Source organism: Mauremys mutica, chromosome 1 (genome assembly GCF_020497125.1).
Source record: "Mauremys mutica isolate MM-2020 ecotype Southern chromosome 1, ASM2049712v1, whole genome shotgun sequence".
In the NCBI taxonomy this organism is placed as follows: domain Eukaryota; kingdom Metazoa; phylum Chordata; order Testudines; family Geoemydidae; genus Mauremys; species Mauremys mutica.
The window spans coordinates 42,565,513-42,591,166 of NC_059072.1; the positions used below are offsets into that span (position 1 = coordinate 42,565,513).

Below are 25,654 nucleotides of genomic sequence, written 5' to 3' on the forward strand. Positions count from 1 at the left end.
CCCCAGACCAAGACACTTGCATTTATTTTTTGTTTTTCCTGTTCAAAGTTGTAGGGTGGCCACATTGTTTTCTTTTAACTGCTAGACAAAATGGTTTCCAGGCTGTGACTGTGCATGCAAATACCAGCATGCTGCAAACATTTACAAACAAGCTATATGCCCCTGAAAATAGGGGGTTTGACAGAAGTGCCAATCTTGATTGCAGTGGAACTGGTCTGACACTAAAATAAGATTCCATCAGCTTTGTTTAACATGGCACTAGGAGTGACTCACTAAAGCTACATCCAAAAAGCATCTTCAAACTGAAGCTGCATTAAAATTATTACCATTTGTATCGTTTATACATATGTTTAAGTAGTGCTTAAATATATAACAACTTTATGTTGACTGCTGTAGTCATCTGTCCCCATGCCATCTTTAGACCAGTAAACCCAATAGCTTTTCTCCCTGCTGCACCTGCAAACATCTAAAGGAAAGATTTAGCCCTTGGTCAGCTTTCTTGGTTACCTCTGAAGGTCTACTCACTATTTGCGCCTTAAAGTTCCATTGCGCCTTAAAGTTCCACAGCTTACAAGAAGTGGAAGATTGGACAAATAACCAGGGAGGAGTATAAAAGTATTGCTCAGGCATGCAGGTGTGAAATTAGGAAGGCCAAATCACACTTGGAGTTGCAGCTAGCCGGAGATGTTAGGAGTAACAAGAAGGGTTTCTTTAGGTATGTTAGCAACAGGAAGAAAGTCAAGGAAAGTGTGGGCCCCTTGCTGAATGAGGGAGGGAACCTAGTGACAGAGGATGTGGAGAAAGCTAGTGTACTCAATGCTTTTTTTGCCTCTGTCTTCACAGTCAAGGTCAGCTCCCAGACTGCCGCACTCTGCAGCACGGTATGGGGAGGTGGAGGTGACCAGCTTTCTGTGGAGAAAGTAGTAGTTCGGGGCTATTTAGGAAAGCTGGACGAGCACAAGTCCATGGGGCCGGATGCATCCGAGGGTGCTAAAGGAGTTGGCCGATGAGATTGCAGAGCCATTGGCCATTATCTTTGAAAAATCATGGCGATCGGGGGAGGTCCTGGATGACTGGAAAAAGGCTAATGTAGTGCCCATCTTTAAAAAAGGGAAGAAGGAAGATCCAGGGAACTACAGGCCAGTCAGTCTCACCTCAGTCCCTGGAAAAATCATGGAACAGGTCCTCAAGGAATCAATCCTGAACCACTTAAAGGAGGGGAAAGTGATCAGGAACAGTCAGCATTGATTCACCGAGGGCAAGTCATGCCTGACTAACCTAATTGCCTTCTATGATGAGATAACCGGCTCTGTGGATTAGGGGAAAGCAGTGGATGTGCTATTTCTGGACTTTAGCAAAGCTTTTGATACAGTCTCCCACAGTATTCTTACCAGCAAGTTAAAGAAGTATGGGCTGGATGAATGGACGGTAAGGTGGATAGAAAACTGGCTAGATGGTCGGGCTCAACGGGTAGTGATCAATGGTTCCATGTCTAGTTGGCAGCCGGTATCAAGTGGAGTGCCCCAAGCGTCGGTTTTGTTCAATATCTTCATTAACGATCTGGAGGATGGTGTGGACTGCACCCTTAGCAAGTTTGCAGATGACACTAAACTGGGAGGAGTGGTTGATACGTTGGAGGGTAGGGATAGGATACAGAAGGACCTAGACAAATTAGAGGATTGGGCCAAAAGAAATATGATGAGGTTCAACAAGGACAAGTGCAGAGTCCTGCACTTAGGACGGAAGAATCCCATGCACTGCTACAGACTAGGGACCGAATGGCTGGGCAGCAGTTCTGCAGAAAAGGACCTAGGGGTTACGGTGGACGAAAAGCTGAATATGAGTCAACAGTGTGCCCTTGTTGCCAAGAAGGCTAATGGCATTTTGGGTTGTATAAGTAGGGGCATTTCCAGCAGATCGAGGGATGTTATCATTCCCCTCTACTCAGCACTGGTGAGGCCTCATTTGGAGTACTCTGTCCAGTTTTGGGCCCCACACTACAAGAAGGATGTGGATAAATTGGAGAGAGTCCAGCGGAGGGCAACAAAAATGATTAGGGGGCTGGAGCACATGACTTATGAGGAGAGGCTGAGGGAACTGGGATTGTTTAGTCTGCAGAAGAGAAGAATGAGGGGGGATTTGATAGCTGCTTTCAACTACCTGAAAGGAGGTTCCAAAGAGGATGGATCTAGACTGTTCTCAGTGGTAGAAGATGACAGAACAAGGAGTAATGGTCTCAAGTTGCAGAGGGGGAGGTTTAGGTTGGACATTAGGAAAAACTTTTTCAATAGTAGGGTGGTGAAGAACTGGAATGGGTTACCTAGGGAGGTGGTGGAATCTCCTTCCTTAGAGGTTTTTAAGGTCAGGCTTGACAAAGCCCTGGCTAGGATGATTTAGTTGGGTTTGGTCCTGCTTTGAGCAGGGGGTTGGACTAGATGACCTCCTGAGGTCCCTTCCAACCCTGAGATTCTATGATTTAATAGAATCATACTGATGTGTGTATATATAGGGAACAGGTTCCATAAGAATGCATTTCAGGGCAGGGGGATGTCACTAATGTATGGGATTAAAGAATAATAAGGAACATACAGTAATATAAAAAGAATTAACTGCTTCTTTACCTTGTTGGCAATGGAGCAAATCCTAATCCCAGGTCAAAGCCCAAGTAATGAGGCTGTGTGCTGGGGAGTTCTGCAAGGGCCAGGGAGGGAAAGAATATTCCACTTATAGGCCACACAGCAGCACTGGAACCACTTGGAGTGCTACTTCAGCCTCACGAAGGAAATGGCCACTAGATCCCAGGGTGTTGAGGGTAGAATGGCTAGTCAATCTGTGCAGTCATAGATTCATGCACTCTAGCCTACTCCTCTACATGCTGGTGCTGAGGGGCCGCTGTTATGGGGATCTAATATATCTACCTCCCTGCATGAAGCCCTGGCATTCTGTTCCACCCATGAGGTGGGACGGCATCACTTTCACTGCAGTCACACTCTCAATTTCTGCTACTAGAGTGTGGAGTGGGATTTGCCACAACGTGGAGAAAGTGGTGTTTTGGGGGTTTTTGGGTTTTTTTTTTTAATAAAACAAACGAATGAGTCATGTATACTTGTGATGAGACTATGGTACCAGATTATAAATGTTCAAATTCTTAAACCACTCTTTTCCACATCTGGCCATTTAAACAACATTTTGACTGATGCATTCTTTTTTTTTTTTTTTTTTTTTTTTAAAGATTTGAAAATTCAAGAATAAGTAACTCAGTGTTGGCAATTGAAAATAGAAATTAATAGCAACATAACCATAAATACTGTGTGCATATGTTTATACATCATCTCTGCAATACGCCTTACAATAAGACACACTAGTTTCTATTGTGCAGTTTATTCAGCTTCATATTTAAAAAAATTACTAAACAGTTGACAATTCACATGCATAAACTCAAAACATTCCAGCTCAGAAAAAGTACTGATTTTTTTTCCAGTTTTATATTAAGGCTTTTAGGACAGACAGACAGACATTCTGGATGTATGTATGTTTGTTTTCTAAAGGCCGTAATGGACTGAAATTTTCTATTTGTTAACAAATCTAGTGAAAGTGAGTCCTGGTAGTATTTAGTTTCATTCCTTTTCTTTTCAGTAGTGTATAATAGATGGGGGCCCATGTGATTTGGAAGGAAAAGTTATCTTCAGCAAAAGTTTTCTTCAACAATGCCTTGATTTGGAGTGCTGAATAAGCCACTGTAATGTTATGTCTGCAGGGACAGATACAAAAACAAATACTCTATGAAGGGACATGAGAATGCTAGCAGATCATTACAATAAAAAAACAGAAGTCTCACATTTGACTTTATATCTATTTCAAAAGTGGCAGGAGTGGGGAGAGAAGAAAATTGCTGCAGTCTGCCTCAATCTGAGAAGAGATGTGCATGGCTGATTTCACTGTCATGCCCTCATTGTCATCAAGCCTTTGGGGTGGTGTTCGGGTATGTTTCAAGGCCAAGACCTTCAGAGGTAGCTTACACTCTTGGGCACTTTACATGTGCCCCATCCCCAGCTGTGATATGCTCAAGATGGGAGTTCCAACAGTTTCCCCTACTTGTTTATCAGGCTCCAGGGGATGGGGGGAGGGGGGGGGAGGAGAGGGGGTACTGGGTTAGTGCATGGTAATGATTACTATTGCTCTGCCGAGGACAAGGGATTACTTCTCCTTGCCCTGCTCTTCTCCAGCTTTGTATAGGATAGAAGAGTCAAGCAGATCCTTAGCTGGTGTAAATTGATATAATTCCATTGGAGTCAATGGGGCTCCACTGATTTTCACCAGCTGAGGATCTGGAACTATTTTGCTAAAGGATGGAAAAACATCCAATATTGAAATAACTAATCTGGAGAAGTAGGCTGGGAAATAGTGAACTACTTAGGGCTTAGTTGGGATGTATTTGAATTCAAGGACATTCCAGTACAGAGGACTTAAAGCTTAAAAGTCTGCAACAGCCCCTAGGGGTAACATCTACTTGACAGCTGCCTACAAGACCAGTAACGGTCAGAATTTTATTAAAATAGATAACATACTGGTATCTTTCTATCCAGGAAATAACATTCTGAAAGTATCACAAGTTGTATAATATAGTTAGTTTATGTTTAAAATGCATCTTAAAGGGTTCAGTTAAACTAATGTAATGATTTTCTGCAGAACTAAATGTCTTTCTAACTGACTAGTCTATTTGCTTCCTAAAATTTCCAGACTCTTTTGAAGGGTTGCTTTAATAGCAAGCTTGGGTCAAAATGTCTCCAACTATAAAGGTAAACAGATTTTCAAAGCTGCCTAAGGGAGTTGTATGCTCACCCCCCATTAAAATCTCAATCATAATGTAAGTAGTGTACAGAAAGCATTGCCAAAATAACATGCTTACCTATGTTATCCTTTTCTTTACAGGAAATAGAATAGCAGCAGATTTCTCGGTCTTGAATAGCTGAAAGGTTTCTATAGAAAGTAAATTCCATTGAGTAGTTTTATTACTCCACAAAACCAGACCCAAGCATTTTCCACACAATCCACTAAATTACATGTTTGCAAATTTGTATTCAAAGGGCCAAACTCTAACCTCTGACATGCAACTTTAAAACTCCACTATTGCTTACAATAAATGCATTTTTTAAAGTGATAAATGTTTTAAGGGCTTCAAATCCTTTCTGATTAAGCCAGGTTTAATAGAGAAAGATAGAAAAGAGTAGGCATCCATATGTCTGAGACAATATTTCTTAGTAGTAACTAGGAAACAGTGCCTTGTCTTAAAAGCTTAACTTTCACCCTTTTGTATCAGAAACCAAAGATTTTACGAGTTTCCTACATTTTGCAACAATAGTATTCAGAGGAGCTCAACAATAATCTTTGGGAGGTTCACAACACCATACAAAGTTTACTAGGTTAAGAACTAAGGCAGGGATCGGCAACCTTTGGCACGCAGCCCTCCAGGGACATCCCTCGGCCCTGCGCTGCTTCCCGCAGCCCCCATTGGCCTGGGACGGCGAACCATGGCTAGTGGGATCTGCGATCGGCTAAACCTGTGGACACGGCAGGTAAACAAACCAGCCTGGTCTGCTAGGGTGCTTACCCTGGTAGACTGTGTGCCAAAGATTGCCGATCCCTGAACTAAGGTATCTAAGATTCCTGTATAAATGTGGATGCTGCCTGTGGGGAAAAAAATCTGTATTTTAAATAATATTTTTAGGTTTTTTTAGCTACTTATATGGTCCCCACTATTTAGTGTCTGAGTGTCTCACAGTCTATAATATATTTATCCTCACAACACCCCTGTGAAGTGAGGAACTGCCATTATCCCCATTTTACAGATGTGGAACTAAGGCACAGAGAGGTTAAGTGACTTGCTCAAGTTCACACAGGAAGTCTTTGATAGAGCAGTGAATTGAACTCTGGGCTCCCGAGTCCCATCTTAGTGCCCTAACCACTGGACCATCCTTCCTCTCTGAATTCTTTTTCAACAGGATTGCATCCCACAAATGAAAAATGTGGTTTGATTCACAGCAACTTATTTAAGCAAAATTACTGCTGTATTGACAGGGCCCTACCAAATTCAGGGTCCATTTTGGTAAATTTCATAGTCATTGGATTTTAAAATTTGTCAGTTTCACAGTTTCAGATGTTTACATCTGAAATTTCATAGTGTTGTAACCATGGCGATCCTGACCCAAAAGGGGCTTGCAGGATTGCCACCCTCGCTTCTTTGCTGCCAGTTGGGCTCAGAAGGTAGGTTTCTGGAGGTGGGTCTGATCTCCCCCATGTTGCTGTGAGCGTCCCAGGCAGGGGCTCCTAGCTGCTAGTCCTGCTGGGGCTGGGGAGGGATGGGATTTCCTCTTCCCTTGCATGGCTGCTCTCAGGAGGAGATCAGACCCACCTTGCTGTGGAGTTTCCTGTAGCAGGGGGAGGTACCCAGAGATGGGTCTGATCTCCCCCTGGAAGCGGCCCCTGCAGGGGAAGAGGAAGTCCTGTCCCTCCCCAGCCCCGTTGGGATTAGCAGCTGGAGCCCGGTGCATGCTACATGCCCCGAGCCCTGCCCCCTCCTCCTTCCTTCCAATAGCTAGATTTTACTGGGGAGATCTGATTTCATGGTCCATGACACATTTTTCATGGCCATGAATTTGTTTAGATCTCTATGTATTGGACTTCTTTGTATAAAAGTAGATTTCCCTTACCCACTGTATTAATTTAAGCAAGTTTCAGTAAACAAAATTTTTCTGCTTTGGTTGCATGCCAAAAATACTGAGTTGCTTAAATTTACAGACAATAGTTTCAAATGACTCTCTTCTAATGACAGTCAAGCATAAAACTGCCATTACAATGCACCCTGGATAGCGTAAGGAGGAACATTATTCTTTACATTAGTTGCATCTTCAGTGATGAGAAAAGAAGATATCTGAAACTATCAGAAGGAAAGATTCAATATTGGTTTCCTCAGTCATCAACCATTGCTATTTTAGATGCCAGTGCAGCTAAAAGTGGAACATCTGAGAATGTAAAATAGAATCTGTAACTGCTGGTCACTGCAGCACACTTCCCATGATTTTGCCTTTACACAACAGCTTTTCAGAATGCCACAACTATTTAGATAGGCCAGCTACTTACAATTTCTCAATTAGCTGTTTTTCATCCAGTGCACCAGGAAGGTCTCTTTTATTTCCAAGGACTAACACCTGTCAAATAATTAACATTCAAAATTAATGTAAATAATTTCATGTAAACTTAGTTTTATTTTATTTACTATTTACTATCACAATTTAATTCTATTAGCTTTAACACCTAAATATTTAAGACAGGATGGGCTACATTCTCAAAAGTGACTAGTGATTTTTGGGTGCCAGACTGGAACACCCCTTAAAACGGCCTGATTTTCACAAAGGGTTGAGCACTCACATGCTGAAAATTACACCCCTTTAAGGTGCTTCAAGTTAGGCACACAAAAAGCAGCCAGTGCCACATTCTCTCCCACCAACCCCCACTCCAATCCCTTCCATGAAGAAGCAAGTAGATGCTTGTGCTCACAGAACTACATAAAGAATACAAAGTGCACCACGTATAACTTAACACTGGATAAACATCCTGTATATTTTATGGAAGACAAAATAAGAGATTGAGGGGTTTTAAAATCATGGTCATATTACTGTTTTAATGTATGTCACAACTACAAGTAAAAATCCAGATTAAAATTAAATAACACATTAAAATTCACTCATTGTCATCTTTGGGTTAATAACACTATCTTACTATTATGCCAAGGAATAACTACAGTAAATAAAGAATAGTTCAATACTAGTTACTTACAACAAACTAATAAGTAAAAACAACATACTACTGCAACCTGAAAATTTAGGTGGACCCACAGACTGTGATATAACAGCACACAAAAGGAAAAGAACTTCATTATGCACGGCTAAAAATCTCAGATCTATTTCAACCTACCTCATGCTCAGTAGACAAGGGGCAACAGAATGGGGAAATCTGATGAAAAACTGAAATAGGAGCTCCCTACTTTTTTGTCCCTGTCCTTATAAATCCTGGCTGCAGTTCTACTTTCTCTTCCCTATTTGACTGCTCCAATAATATGCAGTGAGGTTACAGAGGGGGTCTCAAATCTTTCTGCTGCAATAGTGGGTGGGATCAGAAATTCTGCCTGAATTCATTCTGCAAATCTCAGTTTACTACAATGATTTGGATGTCAGTCACCTGTCTACTCCTCACCCAGCTCTCTTTTAGCTAGCATTTTCCTAGGTCAATGACTGGACAGAACTGAAAGTTGCTGCCCACAGAAAATATGCAGGGGCCAAGCAATAGCCCTATATTCCTAATACTCTTTGCCCTGGGTCAGAGAACAATCTATTTTCCTTCTCAAAACAGCATCTCTGTGGATGGGCCCCATGTCCTCTTTTTCTGATATCTGTATCCAGACAGAAAAATGATATAAGGCTGAGGATAACCTATTCTAAAATTGCAAATTATCTTTAACAAAACATTCAGTTCCACCTCCTCAATTACTTAATGGTGCTTCAAGCTCACATTATTCATTGCCAAAAGTCAAGATCTTGCTTGAGGATCTTTTTTCTATTTACATTTTTACTTTGCAGCCAAGGTCTTCCTTGACTTGTAGAAGCAGAGGACTATTTCATGCTTGAGTTCTGCTAACCAACCTCTACAAAGACAAGTCTCATACATCTTAAGATATTGCTACTAATACCTCTCGGTTACCAGTTCAAATCTGACCCACACTGGTACTGACTGAAAAGTATTACCAACTGATAATGCCCTATGTGCAATTAATTTGATAGGCTCAATCCACCTCCAAATTTGTATTGACCTTTACACTGGAAGATGTACAAACACACACTGTAGCAGTGATACCATGTGATAATAACCAGGGCTCTTTATTGCATAAAATACATCCATTTCAAAAGAATTGTTTAGAAAAAACAGAAATGAAGCTTTTCAGTAATGTTGAAATGTAGTGTTTTGATATTTTCAGAATGAACTATTTTGATTTTTTTTGTTTCAAAATTACTTTTTGAAACAAAATAGTTTTTTTTAATATTACATTAAATTTTTTTTAAAAAGGTCAAAATCTGAATGAAATTCTTTGATTGACCTGAACTATTTTTTGTTTTCCAATACATTTAGAAATGTTTTGGCTTTATTCCTTTCTGAATGGAAAAAAATTCAAAATCACAGAATTTCCCAGCAAAACTGGGTGAGAACTGGATTTTATGTTTTGTGGGAAATTCTGTGATTTTGAATTTTTTTCCATTCAGAAAGGAATAAAGCCAAAACATTTCTAAATGTATTGGAAAACAAAAAATAGTTCAGGTCAATCAAAGAATTTCATTCAGATTTTGACCTTTTTTAAAAAAATTAAATGTAATATTAAAAAACACTATTTTGTTTCAAAAAGTAATTTTGAAACAAAAAAAATCAAAATAGTTCATTCTGAAAATATCAAAACACTACATTTCAACATTACTGAAAAGCTTCATTTCTGTTTTTTCTAAACAATTCTTTTGAAATGGATGTATTTTATGCAATGTTTCAATTTTGACAAAAATGGAAAAACCACTTCCACGAAAAAAATGTCCAACCAGTTCTAGTGTTGTGTAGCCAACTTGCATCACATTTGGGCTGGGATTTTCAATGGCTTCAGAGAATGGGAGTTCAGTGGGAGTTGGGCGCCCTTAGGTTTCTTTGAAAGTAGCAGCCTCAGGCTATAAAGTCTAATTCACATGTGAACAATTAAGTAAGTAAATAAATCAATTTATTCATGTCTGAATATCAGTGACACCATAGCAGAACAATTACATAAATACAAAAACTCACAAACACTTACTGGAATTCCATGCAACTGCGGCTTGTCTATTAAGCTGTGTAGTTCATTTTTGGAAGCTTCTACTTTTTCTAAATCTGCTGCATCCACCATGTAACTAAAATGGGGAAATTGTCACTTGTATACTTTTATCCAATACAGATGGAAAACATTATTAAAAATATCTGAAATCTGTCAAACATACCCACTCCTCCCCCACTGAGCAGATGATTTTAAAAATATCAATTTTCCCTATTTCATTGGGAATAAAGGAAAAAAGAAAAATTAAATACAGGTTGTGGGAAGACAGAAATTTCTGGAAAATGTAATTGATTGCATAGAAAGGATGCTGGATGTCCAAAATATACTATATACATGTGCCAGGTCTTTTTACTGAATGACTTGTCAGAGCCAAACATAGTTTTAAAAAAAAAGATTTTTTGGAGTAACCTTCTCAGTTGGCAGGAGATGGGCAGTATTACACTCCAAGCGTAAGGAAACACCACCTATTAAACAATATTGGGCAAACGGGTGTGAAGCATGTGCACCAGGCAAATACGTATGTGAGAGTCAAAATCTCCAGGAATAATCTTGCACAAGCTAGGGGACTGACTGGATATTTTAATAGATCTTCTTCATCTAGGGTCTGATTTTTGGGCCTGGCCTTTTCACTAACATCAGTGGGATTTGGATCAGGCTCTTAAATTCTACAAGTGTATTTCCTTCTAGTGCTTCAATGTTATTTCCAATAGACCCTTTGAGAGAAATTTCCTTCCAACCTCCAAAATCTGGCCATCAGTTTAACTTACTGCATATGACCAAGAATAACTGGGTTAAGAAAATGATCCCACTTTTACACAAAAGGTACTGTTAGTGACCAAGTAATTTTTTCTTTTTGAAATTTAGTATGATTATGGATACGATTATGTCGCAGTAAAATTAGGCAAAATTCACAGAACAATTATGGTAAAAATGTATAAAATCAGGGTATGTCACGGCAACAAAAATTGTGTAAGAATTTAAAGTATTACACTGTAACATTTACACAAAAACAACGTTAATGCAATAGTTTTCATTTCCTTCTCAAAGTAAACTATTTGGAAATTATATATGCATATTGTGCAACCATTTTTCAAACAAAAATAATGAAAAGCTATATAACAAAAATAACTGATTCTTTTTAGTAAAGTCCCTTGTACAAACTGTTGCAATTTTGGTATAAGAAGTTATTTTTTATGTGGTATCTATTGACGCCAAGCACATTTTTAATAAGATAAGGCGCATTTGGCATCAACATTGTTGACTGGTACTGCTAAGTATCACAGGGCAGCTACTGACTGAGCTGGGAATCTGGCCATCATGCTTCTTTAGAACTGGAAAACATCCTCTTTCCTCAATTCTCAAACTGCTCCACAGTAAGCCCAATACTCTAAGTGCTGCAATTTTGTCTTCAAACAATGGTATATTTTCAAATACTGTGCTTTCACAAATATCAAGGTGTTTTGCTTGACTTGGCTCAAATATACGGCATGCACAAAGAAAGTGGCAGCAGACTGGTGAAGGTGGGAGGTTGAGTCAGTGTCCATGTCTGAGTTTATTTTTTGAGCTTTCTAAGAGTGCTGTTTTTGCTGCTGGGTGTTGGCAAGATTCAGAGCAGCTCTCTGCCCACAATGCAGGGTCACACAATTTTTGACTTCATGAGCATGAACTGTGAGCTCTGCATAAGCTGTAAGCATGTTCATGATTTGGGGTGCAAACTCTTTTAGAGCCTGGAGTTCTTCAATAAATGCTGTGGATTGGCAAAGATAATCTCTTGAAAACTTGAACTACTGCTACAACCATTCTCTTCTGTAAAAAATATGAAACATAATTCTCAGTGTGCTCAATGTGATAAAGAGATGCATTGAACCAGCTGTTCCACGTGGTTATTATGGGGATTGGTAAGATGGAAGGACTTTTCGCTATTTCCATTAGAAACATGTTGAACCGGGCTATTCTTGGCAGGGCAGGCAGTGAAAGCATGTTTCAAAGCCACAATTAATTCATTTACTTTCAAAAGTATCTTCCTCCTCAGATTGCCCATAAGGTTAAGTAAAGGTGCCATGCATGTAAGATATACAGCCTTTAAAAACAAAGGTTTCAAACTCAATCCCAAGCTTTCCCCATGTAGGTGGCATTATCAGTCACAAACTCAGTGATGGAATCAAACGGTATTGTGGATTTTTCAACAATTTCCTGTATTGCTTTGCTGACTGTTTTTAAATCAACTGCTTCCAAAACTTCACACTGTAACAAAAGAACATCCAGCTTGTGTTCACCTGCTTTTGAAGTGCCTGCATTATCACTGCTTGTGGGAAAGGGATGGCAAGAATGTTAAGCACATACCTGTCTTCAGCACTGGAAGTTTCATCTGCCACAATGCTAATTCCTTCATAGGACTGCAACTTTTCCTTTAAATTCTTCAATGTCAGTCAAACATTTTGAGGAGGTAAAACTTTCTAAGTTGATCTGCACTTGGTATAACACCTACCTTGCTCTCTAAAAACCTTCTCACAGTTTTGGATTGTCAAGGGTATTCAGGGGTATATTTGCTGCAGAGAAGGCTTCTGTTAATTTGAACACTACATTTTTCCTGTAAAGCTGCTTTTTGGTCTTAGTATTAAACAGCTTTCTGCTTTTTTTAAATTTCTATCTTCATCCATTTTTAATGCCTCACATTTGCACTTATGAGTTGCACTTTCAATATACTTATAATAGGCAGCCTTTCTCGTAAAATCAACGGGTACATTGCATGACGCACAAAACAACTTTCCTCCACTTTCACAGAATGTTTTAGAGTACTGCTTAGCGCTTAATTTTGCAACGTTGCTAATTTTTTTTGTTTGCTGCTGTTCTCCTAGTCTAATTTCAAATTAATTGCTGTAACCTAGGGGTAGGCAACCTATGGCACGCGTGCCGAAGGCGGCACACAAGCTGATTTTCAGTGGCACTCACATTGCCTGGGTCTTGGTCACCAGTCCTGGGGGGCTCTGCATTTTAAATTAATTTTAAATGAAGCTTCTTAAACATTTTAAAAACTTTATTTTCTTTACATACAACAATAGTTTAGTTATATATTATAGACTTATAGAAAGAGACCTTCTAAAAATGTTAAAATGTATTACTGGCACGCAAAACCTTAAATCAGAGTGAATAAATGAAGACTCAGTACACCACTTCTGAAAGGTTGCCGACCTCTGCTGTAACCCCTTCTTTTACAAGATGCATGACTCTTACTTGTGAAATAAGTGAAGGCCACATGATGTTACATTCTTAGTTACTGTTGCAGGAAGATTGCATTCACCAGTGCTCACTTTGTTTACAGTAAAACAAATGTTAGTGAGTTTATTTAGTTTGTTTTTCTTTTTTTTTTTTCCCTAACATATCCTTCTAGTTCTTACAAATAAAAAAATTAAAAAATGGTTTTACAGGGATGAAATGGTGCATTTTAAGGCATTCTCACAATGTCAAACTGAAACAAATGGCAAAATTCACGGATTCTATTCACTATAACATAATTGTATCCACAAGTATGGTTAATTCTTCTATTTTTGGGGGCAGAGACTAAATGTTGAAAAAAGCTACTCCTTGTTTTAAAGCTTTTTTTGTTTTAAGGTTTAAAACACTGTCTATCAAGTTAAATTAAACATATAACCATGATGGAAAGTAGGCAGTCGTACAAAAGAGGTAAATGATTGAGAAATATCTGTAGGTGGAGGGGACTGAAAGTGGAAGTTGGCAATATTACAAAAGATATTTAAATAATTGATTGTAAAGAGATACATAAAGATGCTTACACAACTGCATTGACTCCTCTGCAATAGCGCTCCCACATGCTTCGAAACCTTGGCTGTCCCCCAATGTCCCATACCTGGAGGGAAAAAAAAAGGCTTCCTATGTTATTCTGAATATACCATTAGTATGAACAGAGATTTAGAAATTAAAACAGAAATCTTAAGTTAAATTGTAATGCCTATAAAGATGAAGTCATTCAATCACATTAACAATGTTAAGTTATGTGTGGGGGTAAGGAGACCAGAAGAAAGAATGCATTAGTCCTCCAGTGACATGAAGGACAGACAGTAAAATGTTGGGTGGGGAAGAGAATGAGCGAGTGTAATGATAGACTAATCTGGCTAACTCTATTATCTCAATAGCTTTCACATTTGATCATTGAAGATGCTTTTAAAGATATGAGGTCAAGATAATCAGAACAAGAAAGAAAACGGTAGTCAATTGCAAAGTTGGAAAACCACTCAGTGATGAGACATATGACTAATTAGTTCACCGCATGAAAAGAAAAGATGAAATATACATACATTCTACTTAAAGAGTTTAATAGGTTGAAAATAATCATCTGGGGCCCAATCCTGCAAACACTTATGCACACGCTTAACCGTAAGAATGTGAGTAGCCCCACTGACTTCAATGGAAGCAGAGGCTACTGGAATTCTTTGAGATGTTCTTTCAGATGGTGTCACCTCTTCCTCAACTGTCAGTACTTGCTCCTCAAAGGAGTACCCTTGGGGAGGGGATAATAGGGCATGGTCTTGGGATACCAGTGGCTGTCCCTCCTGATGGATCCTCTTGTATGTGTGGGCCCTGGAGTACTGATCTCCATACAAGGCAAGGATTCTAAAAGGCCCATTGAGATGAGGCAAAGGCAAAAGGTGGAGGAACATAAGGGTGTTCCTGCCAAGGAGGTTGTTGAGTGATTCGTTGATTAGTTTCTGGGAGCTCTTCCTCAAGATACATCCCAAGTGAGGGGGTCTCAACGAGAATCTAGTGGTACTTCTGAGTCCAAAGAAGTAACCTTCTCTGTTTCTAGTTGGGGGAGGGAGGCCAATCATGTTGGTACTAGCACACATGCCGGCATCAGAATGTGCAACAGCACTAGCAGAAGATTCCTTTTGGTATCTGTCAGGAGAGGGGAGTCAGAGGTCCATAGCTGTGGAGAAAAGACCTATTACAGGTCTGCTAAAGTTTGAAACCTGGAGTTTGGGGCACATGCTGTTAAAAAAAAAAAAAAGAGAGAGAGAGAGAGAGAGAGAGAGAAGAGAAGGCCTCAGACAAAGGGAGAGAGGTTGAGGGTGGGGCAGATAAGACATGTGTGTGTGTGGGGGGGGGGAACGTCCTGACTGCAAGAAGAAATAAGAGGGAGGGGGCAAAATGCACACCGGGTGTGATGGGGAAATAAAATAAACACAATAAGAAATAATGAATAAAAGACAAAGCAGATTAGCTAAACTTGAAAGGCTAACTAATGGACACCACAGAGCTCCATTTCAGGCCACAGGCAGCTGAGAAGGAACTGGAGAGGTGGTGGGTCTGCTCTCCCCTATATGCCCTCAGATAAGAGCATGTGGATATGCAAGGTGCAAGTGTGGACCATGTGGACACTGCTACAAAAAAAATTGTCTGATCAGACACACAGGCCTGCACCTGAAGAGCAGAACCCACAGGGACAACTACTCAAAAAAACAATGAATTATTCATGAATTTGTAGAACTGAGATTTTAATTTCTTGCCTAAAACCCATTTATTCTGGTTTTGTTTATATAGTGGTGAATTTTACCCATGAGAATAGACCCAAATGTTCATAATCGTTAGCTAAAATTGCATCTAAGATAAAATATCACTGTACAGATCTAAAATGCATGGTCACATGTAGGGAAGTTGTACCTATGTTGAAGTAGATGTTATGTTACAAGACACCCATCTATTAAAATACTGATGACTACTGAAAAATAAAATCAAAGGAATGTATTTGTTCTCAAGCCAGGCGCAGAGAGGGGTGATTATTTCTTAAACATATTTAGTTATCAAAATAAGATCTGAACCAGAACTAGGAGGAATGTGTGTTACAGCTCAGTTTGGATTTATAAACAACATATAGAGCAGAAAAGGTTTACGCCTTTTAAATTTTCTCAATTTTTTTTAAGTTTATTCTCTTTCCCAAATCTACCTATGTTGGAGGCTGCTAAGGCACTGCAGACTCACATGGAAGAGTTAGACTTAAATAGATCCAAGGAACTAAGACTTTTCCAACTGGCATGAACCTTACTTTTTATTCCATAGTCCATAAATCATATTCATGTATTGAGCTCTGTATCGTTTCCAACACTTTAGGCTCATATTTTAGATAAAATATTCCCAATTTCCAATTAAATAATTCCTGGATTGAGATCTTACTACTCCCTCCGGCAACACATTAATATATCACACGAATGTAGACTATTTTTGATCCCCAACTAAGAATGTACACTTTAAGGATAGCAAAACGACCATTTGTATGCCACCTGGGTATCAATTAGGACTCTCCCTGACCTTTTGGGGGATGTTTCAGAAAGACTTAATAAAAATCAATCATTTATTTATAAAGCATAAAAAGGGATGACTACATAGTGCAATATTGCAACCCTCACACCAATGCCAGTATCACACTAGGTGACGAGGACCTTGAAAAATCAGTTATCATATGGTGCACATCTGTCTGAGTGGGGAGAAAAAACAAGTTATTTTCCCGATAGATCAGAAGAAAAAGGAGGAAGGAGGAGACAGAGTGTTAAGAAAAGACCTCAGAAAACTACAATGATTCATTACTCTTGGAAACAGAAAGGTCTACAGGATGGTGTAGCTTGGAGTTAAATTGAGAATCTGAGATACAAAGATACTATATCTGTCCAGTGATATAGTATACCTGATCTATGCGATATTTCTTCAGATATATGAACATTAGTCTAATCAGCAGAATCATCCTGAAACACTGGACAGACAAGTTATCTCCAACTGATTATGAATCAGTTCTCTCAATAAACCTATTGGCAATCCATTGGAGAATGGCATACTGGATGCAAAATAGTATGAATGTATTTGATAGGATTTGGAAACCACTTACTCTATAACTGGAGACACTGAAGTTATCTTTAACAGGGAAAGAAAACAGACAAAACTGATTAACTAGAAAAATGGGTAGTGTATGAATGGCCATCTGTACCTCTTTACCCATCCAAATAAAAATGATTAGGTAACTACTGTTCATACTAGTACCATCCTTCTTATGCTTATTCATCATTTTACAGAGCCCACAACTGTGGTAGGTACTCAGTAGAAAACACAGGCCTCTGCCCCAAACAGCTCACAATCCAAATGACAGAAGTGACAGACAAATGAGGATATAACATACACCAGGAAGAGGAAAGGAGAGGAAAGACATGGGTTAAAGATACATGCTTAGATGGTGACTCATTTAAGACATACATTTGACTTGGTCATAGAAATGTATTCTTGTGCATGCCCTGTATGCTGAGTACATAACTCATTTTTGCATCACAGTATCCCGTGTATAGGGCAGTGGTCCCCAATTTTTTTCTGTCACGCCTCTCCTTACCTATAATGGACCCTCCCCACCACCGTAGCTGCAGTTGGGAGTGGGGCTGGAGTTGTGGTCAGGAGCTGGGGCCACGTTTGGGAGTGGGGCCGCGGTTGGAGGTTAGGGCCCAGGAGCCAAGGCTGGGGCTGGGGCCTGAGCTGCGGCTGGAGCAGACCTAGTGACAATGAGGGGCTGAGTGGTGCTCCTGCAAGGCCCTTTCCCTGAATGTTCCTCCGTGCCCTAGGGAGACGTACCCCACAGTTTGGGGACCACTGATATAGGGAAAACATATGTTGGGGGGAAGCTATGACTGAATAGCACAAGATACAACTCAGTATAAAAATCAAGATGTCTAGATCAGGGGTTCTCAAACTTTTTTTTTTTCCTGAGTGTCCCCTCCGCCCCCCCCCCCCCCCAACATGCTATAAAAACTCTACGGCCCACCTGTGCCACAATAACTGGTTTTCTGCATATAAAATCCAGGGCCGGTGTTAGGGGTAGCAAGCAGGGCAACAGCCTGGGGCCTCGTGCTATAAGGGCCCCCACGAAGCTACATTGCTCAGGTTTCAGCCCTAGGCGGTGGGGCTTCAGCTCTCTGCCCTGGGCCCCAGTGAGTCTAATGCTGGTCCTGCTCGGATGCTCCACCATTAACCTGCTCGAGGCCCCCTAGGGGGCCCCAGACCCCTGGTTGAGAACCACTGGTCTAGGTGATATTAAATGTAGATTAGACTTTAAATGGTTACTGCAGTCTTCTTTGGTCCCTCCTGATTAGAATGGCCACATTTTATGGGCAATTTTATCCCAAGTTGACCAGCACATCTGAAGAACTGGAAAATGCCCTGGATATGCCCAAAATGAATAATAGTCCTGGGGGAATTCTGCACCAAAAAATTAAAAATTCTGTGCACAATATTTTCAAATTCTGCATATTTTATTTGTCAAAATAACACAATATAATCACACTAATTTCAATGATTTTTGGTCATTTGTTTCAAAATACCTGTCCACAAGTATGTCTGTAACAATGCAGATATCAAAAGAGATTCAGAAAATGATTTTTGAAAAATAGATTCCTTACTAGGCATATTAATACAAAACTCTGAGTAATGATTCGTTTAAACTACAATAGAGAACCATATTTCCCACATCCCCCAGAAGCAGTGCAAAGGTTGGGGAGAGTCAGGGTAACAGAAGAGCTGCGGAAGAGGGAAATAATTGCTGGGAAGGAGCCTCGGTGTTAACTTGGAGGCTTGATGGGTATGGGTGGGAAAAGTTTGGAACAAGTTTTTTTGGGGGGTGGAGAGGGACTGTTAGGGAGCTTCCCCCGTGCAGACTCTGGCCGACCCCTAGCCTCTCCCATTCAGTCAGGCACATGTGTCTCTCCACCCCCATTCAGACACCCATTCCCCCATCCCCATGTGGCCCTACACCCCCTCCCAATGTGGCCCTGTGCCTCAACTCCCATTCAGCCCCTGCCGCTGTCTATCCTCCCCACTAGCCCTTATGAGCCCGTCTGACTTCCCAGCAGCCCGATGCTGTCTAGAGGCACTGTGAAGAAGGTTCTGCAGTCTCTCTCTTCCCTAGCAGGCTGGGAACACCTGCTGTGTTCTATTGCCACAGTGTCCTCTCGTGGACAAAATGTGGAACAGCAGCAATTTTTCAGCAGATGCTTTTTTTCTGCGCAAAACTTAAAAATATGCGTGGCTCATTAATTATGCACAGATGCAGGGCACAGAATCCCCCCAGGAGTACAATAAGGAAGAAGATTCTTTGCTAGGTGGATAAATTGCTGAAGAGGATATTTAAATCTCATTAAGCAGATATTATTCAGACTAAATCACAGCGGCAGATCATATTCCCACAGAATTTTATAAATAAAATGATTTATTCATTCCTGTTTGTTTCTGTGGAGTAATAATTCTTAGTATATAAGAAGTGTTTCATATTCTCAGAGGGCTGTCCTGTACAAACACTAGTTAATGTTTTAATTAGCAAGTTAGGGTAATCAATATGCTTTAGATTCACCATTCCTTTTAGTGTCCTTACACTGATCTGTTAAATCAAATTCTTCAAAAACAGGAATCCCGCTTGTCCAATTTCCATACTTTATCTGGGCATAAAACTCTTTCTTAAAATTGCAGCTATCAGACTGTGTAACAGGTTTAAGGGGCAAATCTGTCCCTTTTGTGCACAGGAAAGTTTTAGCAAGGGAGCAGGGATGCAGTTGGAGGCATGCTTAAGAGTTTGGAAAGCTGTAGGTGGATTAGGGACTCAATGGTTGGTTTCGATAAGTGTTTATTGTGGAAAGATTTGACAGGTGATGGAAAGTTGCAGGAGGGGAAAGGATAGTTTTGTCTTATGCTGTTCTTTCAATGTCTGCCTCCATGCAAACACCACATTTATTTCTACGCAGAAGCTTATCTTTGCAACCAGACAGGATTTTTTTAAAAAAAAAAATGTTTTCAGAAGAAAAAACTTTAAATCTTGTAGAAATAGAGATGGGAACCAAACTCACAGGAAGAGACTAAATCCTTGCACAATGCAGAGATTACACAGAGATTTCTACGGTGCTGCTCACAGGGCAACATACATCAGCAATTTCTGACAACATTATACTATACACTGACAAGTAGGGAGGAATAAAGTGCTTCTACAGAGGTCCTAGGCATACCGATAATATTTAATGCCAATTCTCAAAGTCACAATATAAAGGCAGTAATTATCAGTAACTGTTCATCTAGCATAGTGAGGAAATAGCACATCAGGAAGTACTCAATTTCACTGACAAGGAAATGGGAGCAATAGAAATTTCCTTCAAATCATATCTATGGATAGATATATAGGGTATCTAACAAAAGATGCTTTCTTTTAGTACTAGCTAAATTAGCTGCTGTGGAAGATACACTCCCCTGCTCGATGCAAATGATGAGCAAGATGTACGTCTTAATGGTCTATCATCTCACCTTTTGTAGTGTAGATTCTTTTTATGACTAGCTCTGTATACACTGAAAAAAATATTTCACATGACTATATTTCCACCAGGCAATACATCAGAGAACACTATGTTCTTTGAAATAATTCCTGGCCCTTTGAAGAACCCTGCTGTCAGTTTCTGTAGGTGGATGAAGCCCTACTTGTATGACATTTTTCCAGTAACAAGATAAGCAATATTGCGTTACCTCTGAGAGAAACAAGAGTAATTTTCCCAGACACACACTTTATGCAGTATATTTTTAAATTTAATCATGATACTCTTCTCTAATGATCAAATGGAAACATATCTAGGGCCTGAGCCTCAAAATGGCTGAGCACACAAAGCTCCGGAAAGAAAGGCCAGGAGTACATTAACAGAAAGGGGTATTACTCAGTGGCAATGCGGATACAAGTGCATTATCACTGACATGTTTGGTGGCCAGAAAAAGGGCATGATGCCAGAATTTTCAAAAACTGGACTTCTCAGAAGGGACAAAAGGAAACTATTCCCATTGAACAAAATTGACATTAATGGTTCCTCAACCCACACTGATTTTGGGTGACAACGCATACCCACTTTTGCCATGGCTCATGAAACTGATCCTAGATCATACAAACCCAGTGAGAGGCTGATTCAGTTAATAAAATAAAAATTTCAGAAGTGCCAAAAGTTCATTTAAAAAAAAAATCTAAACCATTTCAAAATGTAATTTTGAATTAACATTTTATTTAGAAGTGTTGATTTGGACATTTAAAACATTTCATTTCAACCCGAACAAAAATTTGCTGCATTTTCATTTCGGGAAAGAAAAAAAAAATCAGTTTCAGCTTAAAAGGAATCTATCCATCCACGCCTCTAAGTTTGGCCACCAAACCAAAAAATCTGTTATTCGCTCAGCTTTATTTGGGAGGCTGAAAGCAGGAAAGGAAGGGCTGTTGGCCTAGAGAGATGGGTCAGTAATTAATGTAGTAATTATTAATTTGTCTGATGATCTTTGAATAATGTATATTAAAGCAAAGATGAGGTTTTTATTATTAAACAACAGTGAAAAGGCAGCAGGACTCACAGTACTATATACTCCATGGGAACAAGAAATTGTTGCAGCAGCAGTAAAGAGTTAGAGAAGGAGAGCTGGCAATGCCAGCTTGAGCTCCCTGGGCAGTTCACAACTAGAGCCCTGCACGGATACAAATTTATATCCATGGATGTGGATATAAATTGGTTTCCACGGATATATATAAAGCCCTGCATGGATAGAAATTTATACCCATGGATGCGGATATCCTTGGATATAAATCGGTATCCACAGAACTGCAGGGCTCTCCCAGGAACCACAGCGGCGAAAGGAGCAGAACATGAGGCTGCTGCTCCCAGGAGCGAGCGCCCCATGCCAGCAGCTCCTCTGACGCGGCTGTACTGCCTCTACCCCCATCCCTGCCCCTTCCATGCAGCTGATGAGGGCATGGGATCCGCTTGAACACAAGAACATGACCGGGGACATCTGCCAGTGAGCCTGGTGCCCGCCCCAGAGAGCGGGGCTGGAGGCGGTACAGCCGTGCTGGAGGAGCTGCCAACACCGGCTGCTGGCTCCTGGGAGCAGCAGCCCCCCACGTTCTGCTCCTTTCACTGCTGCAGTTCCCGGGAAAGCCGTGTGGTTCTGTGGATACCGATTTATATCCAAGGATATCCGCATCCATGGGTATAAATTTCTATCCACGCAGGGCTTTATTCACAACTTTTCCAACATGCCCATAGTTGCTCTCCACATTCAGGGCTGGGGTCTACAGAGTAGTTCTCCTGCTCTTGCCTCTGGGGCTGAAGCCAGGATTCACTCACGCTCTGTCACCTCCATCCATACCCTAGTTCAGCAGGGCAAAGAGGCTTGAGACAGTTGAAACTGAACCTTCACCCAATGAAATTCATCCGTTGTGTGCCTCCCTCTCCAATAGTTCAATTCTCAGTCCAATGGTTCTCAACCAGGGGTACATGTATGTCTGAGGGTACAGAGAAGTCTTTTAGGGGTACATCAACTCATCCAGATATTTGCCTAGTTTTACAACAAGCTATATAAAAAGCACTAGCAAAGTTAGTACAAACTAAAATGTCATGCAATGACTTGCTTATACTGCTCTATATACTATATGCTCAAATGTAAGTACAATATTTATAGTCTAATTGAATTATTTTATAATTATCTGGTAAAACTGAGAAAGTCAGCAATTTTTCAGTAATAGTGTGCTGTGGCACTTTTGTATTTTTATGTCTGATTTTGTACGCAAGTAGTTTTTAAGTGAGGTGACACTTGGAGGTACACAAGACAAATCAGACTCCTGCCGGGGGTACAGTAGTCTAGAAAGGTTGAGAGCCACTGCTTTAATCTATTTTGTGCCCCCAGCTTCATCAATTACATTTTCTCCCTAAATCCCATATTTCTTTGTCCCATCCCCCCAAGACCAAACACTACATTCTGATGGCCCAAGTCCTAGCTGTTCATCCACAAAATTCCTCATTACCCAGGACAGGAATCAGGAAGAGGCAGGGGGCTTCTGGTCACCCTGTCTCTCCTTCTCAAATTCCTCCTTTTCTTTGTCCCCCTTTAGTCCATCCACCCACCTCTATCTAGGTCACTGACTACCCTGAGCTGAAAAATCATGAGATTACAAAACAAATAATTTTTGAGCTACACTCCCACTGCCTTTTGGTCAGTTTTCTGAACCCTTGGAGGCGGGGAGGAGATGTGTGCGCACATTTCACATTTGGGAGGACCTACTCTCTTTTACTCCTAGCTGATAGGTGGGACACTTCAACACCTTCCCCTGATTCCCTCCGAATGCATTGTTCTGTGGTTCTTCATCCATGCCCTGCTCCCTGCAGGCCCCTCCATCCAGTGGGCATTATTCTGTCTCATGCTCTCCACTTCTGCTGGGCACAGCCCCAGCCTTGCGCCTCCCCCATTGCCAGATGTTGGCCTTGTCCCAGCACCTTCTCTCCCCTCAATCCCTGGCACACACTGCTCAGTTCCCCCTCCCAAAACATTTTCCATGCCCAGCTCCCTCCCCACTCCCCATTACTGCTGCTGCCCGGCCCATACTGAAGCTCAGCTGCAACAAAAGAACTGGCTCCCCATGGGATGTAAAGGTGGGAAGCACACACACCTGGGATCACTTACTTCTCCCACCATTCTGTTCCAGCCAGGGCCGGATTATGACATGCTGAGGCCCTAAAGTAGGTCAATTGTAAGAGGCCCCACCCCATAAAAAAATGGAATTTATTATTTTCACAGAAAGGACATTGAATATATAAACATGAAAGCTTTATATTTGCATATATACAAAGGCTGATTTGTAAAAATAGAATAATAATCTTCATTTTCAGCAGCCCTCTCTGTAACGATGACATCATGACAAATACATTTTAGACAAATTCTTTGAACCAAAAGCATATGTAAATAAAGTTAGAAGTAAATAATACAATATACAAAAATACAAAATAATACTGTAAATAATACAATTTACTAGATGAGTTCTCAGGAAATTTTTCTTCTCTGTTAGAAGAAGAATTGTGGAATTCCTTGTCTGAATATGCAATGAGACTCAGAGGATATAAGATGGCAATAGAGGATACAAGAGGCAATAAAGGATGCGGATAACTCACTATCTTAAAGCTCAACTATTTGTTATATTGATATGAATTACACCCATGTAATAAGCAAACCATAAGAAAATTGTATGTGGGTTGTATTTTTCCAATACATTGATTTGTTTTGTTTTTATAGAAGGTTATGCTGAATTACCTAAGATTGCTACTAATTTTAGTAGCAGTAAGTTTTTATTGAAACAAGTAAAAAAACTTTAATTTTATATTATAAATATTGAGATTTATATATCTATACCAACAACAAATAATATGTTGTTAATATATATTATATATGCCAAAAACCTGTGTTAGTTTACCAGGATATTTCTGTGAAAGTTACTGCTATTTTGTCTATGTTCTCACAGGAAAACAAGAGAGGATTTTTTTTTTTAACACCATGAATAAGGAAAATTATCCTTCTTTTCATATGAATAAATGAAAAAATTATTAATTCTGTTAGGGAAATACAAAGTTTATCCAGACTCTATATAAAACACAGTTACAAATGTTTATTCCGATTTAATTTTCGCTACGAAACAATGAATTGTTGGGATACAATTAATTATGCGTATGATATATGATTTATAGAATCATAGGACTGGAAGGGACATTGAGAGGTCATCTAGTCCAGTCCCTTGCCTCATGGCAGGACTAAGTAAAAATCTCCAATGATGGAGATTCCACAACTTCCCTAGGCAATTTATTCCAGTGCTTAACCATCCTGAAAGTTAGGAAGTTTTTCCTAATGTCCAACCTAAACCTCCCTTGCTGAAATTTCAGCCCATTGCTTCTTGTCCTATCCTTAGAGGTTAAGGATAACAATTCTTCTCCCTCCTCCTTGTAACAACTTTTTACATATTGAAAACTGTTATCATGTCCCCCTTCAGTCTTCTCTTTTCCAGACTAAACAAACCCAATGTTTTCAATCTTCCCGCATAAGTCATGTTCTCTAGAACTTTAATCATTTTTGTTGCTCTTCTCTGGACTTTCTCCAATTTGTCCACATCCTTCCTGAAATGTGGTGCCCAGAACTGGACACAATACTCCAGTCTATATAAGTATCTTATATAAGTCTACATAAGAATTTTTTTACATAATATTTTATTATAGGTAGTATGCTATCTTGTGCCCTCCAAACCCGGCGAGCAGAAAATCCCAGCCTTTTTTTGAGGCAGACATCTCTCTTTGCGTTTGCTTCTCTGTCCTCTGTCTCCCCAGGACCACTAATTAATCTCGAGTAAACACCTCGGACACACAGAGTGACAACAAGCTATATGTGCGAAAGAGAAAAAGAATTTACCAGAAAGACTGATAATGTCTAGACAGGCATTGAGAAAATGAGGAAAAAACTAGCCTATATTCAAGCAAATATAACGACTATTATAGGCTTTAATAGCCTATAAATCATATATGCACATAGTGAGCAAGTTATTTCACACTAAGTATTCAGAATATTTTGATATATATGTCTATCTTCCTTCACTTCTCTCAAATCCCTCTATTTATCCTTTCATCAGCACTCTCCAAAATTTATTGTGAAGTTCCCGAAACTGACGGAGGGAAGCCAACACAAATCTATCCTCCTCAAGATCCACTCGATCCAAGTCCGTAAGACAATCATCTACAAACTCAATCATGTGAAGCTCAGATAGAGCATGAAGCAGAAAGTGGCGGGTGCATTAAAATACACAATTGTACAAATGTACAGATCAAAAGAAGAAAGAACACGGTAACATACGAGCATGAGCTTGGCAGGATTGCTTCACGATACGGC

General features: G+C 40.0%; 1 protein-coding gene across 2 annotated transcripts in view; it reads right to left on the reverse strand.

Annotated features, from left to right (window-relative positions):
* Window positions 1-3,365: 3,365 nt before the first annotated feature.
* The window catches only part of LOC123362041 (ADP-ribosylation factor-like protein 8B), a 44,174-nt gene continuing 21,885 nt past the window's right edge, over window positions 3,366-25,654 (reverse strand). The window contains exons 3-7 of one of the 2 annotated variants that reach the window (XM_045002317.1): window positions 13,696-13,769; window positions 9,884-9,977; window positions 7,141-7,208; window positions 4,910-4,980; window positions 3,366-3,751 (exon numbers count right to left, since the gene is read on the reverse strand). In XM_045002317.1, coding sequence (XP_044858252.1) covers window positions 3,702-3,751; window positions 4,910-4,980; window positions 7,141-7,208; window positions 9,884-9,977; window positions 13,696-13,769 — 357 coding nt within the window. In that variant the 3' untranslated portion in view covers window positions 3,366-3,701. The remainder of the gene's footprint in view (window positions 3,752-4,909; window positions 4,981-7,140; window positions 7,209-9,883; window positions 9,978-13,695; window positions 13,770-25,654) is intronic. The other variant, XM_045002318.1, reaches the window with a different exon arrangement.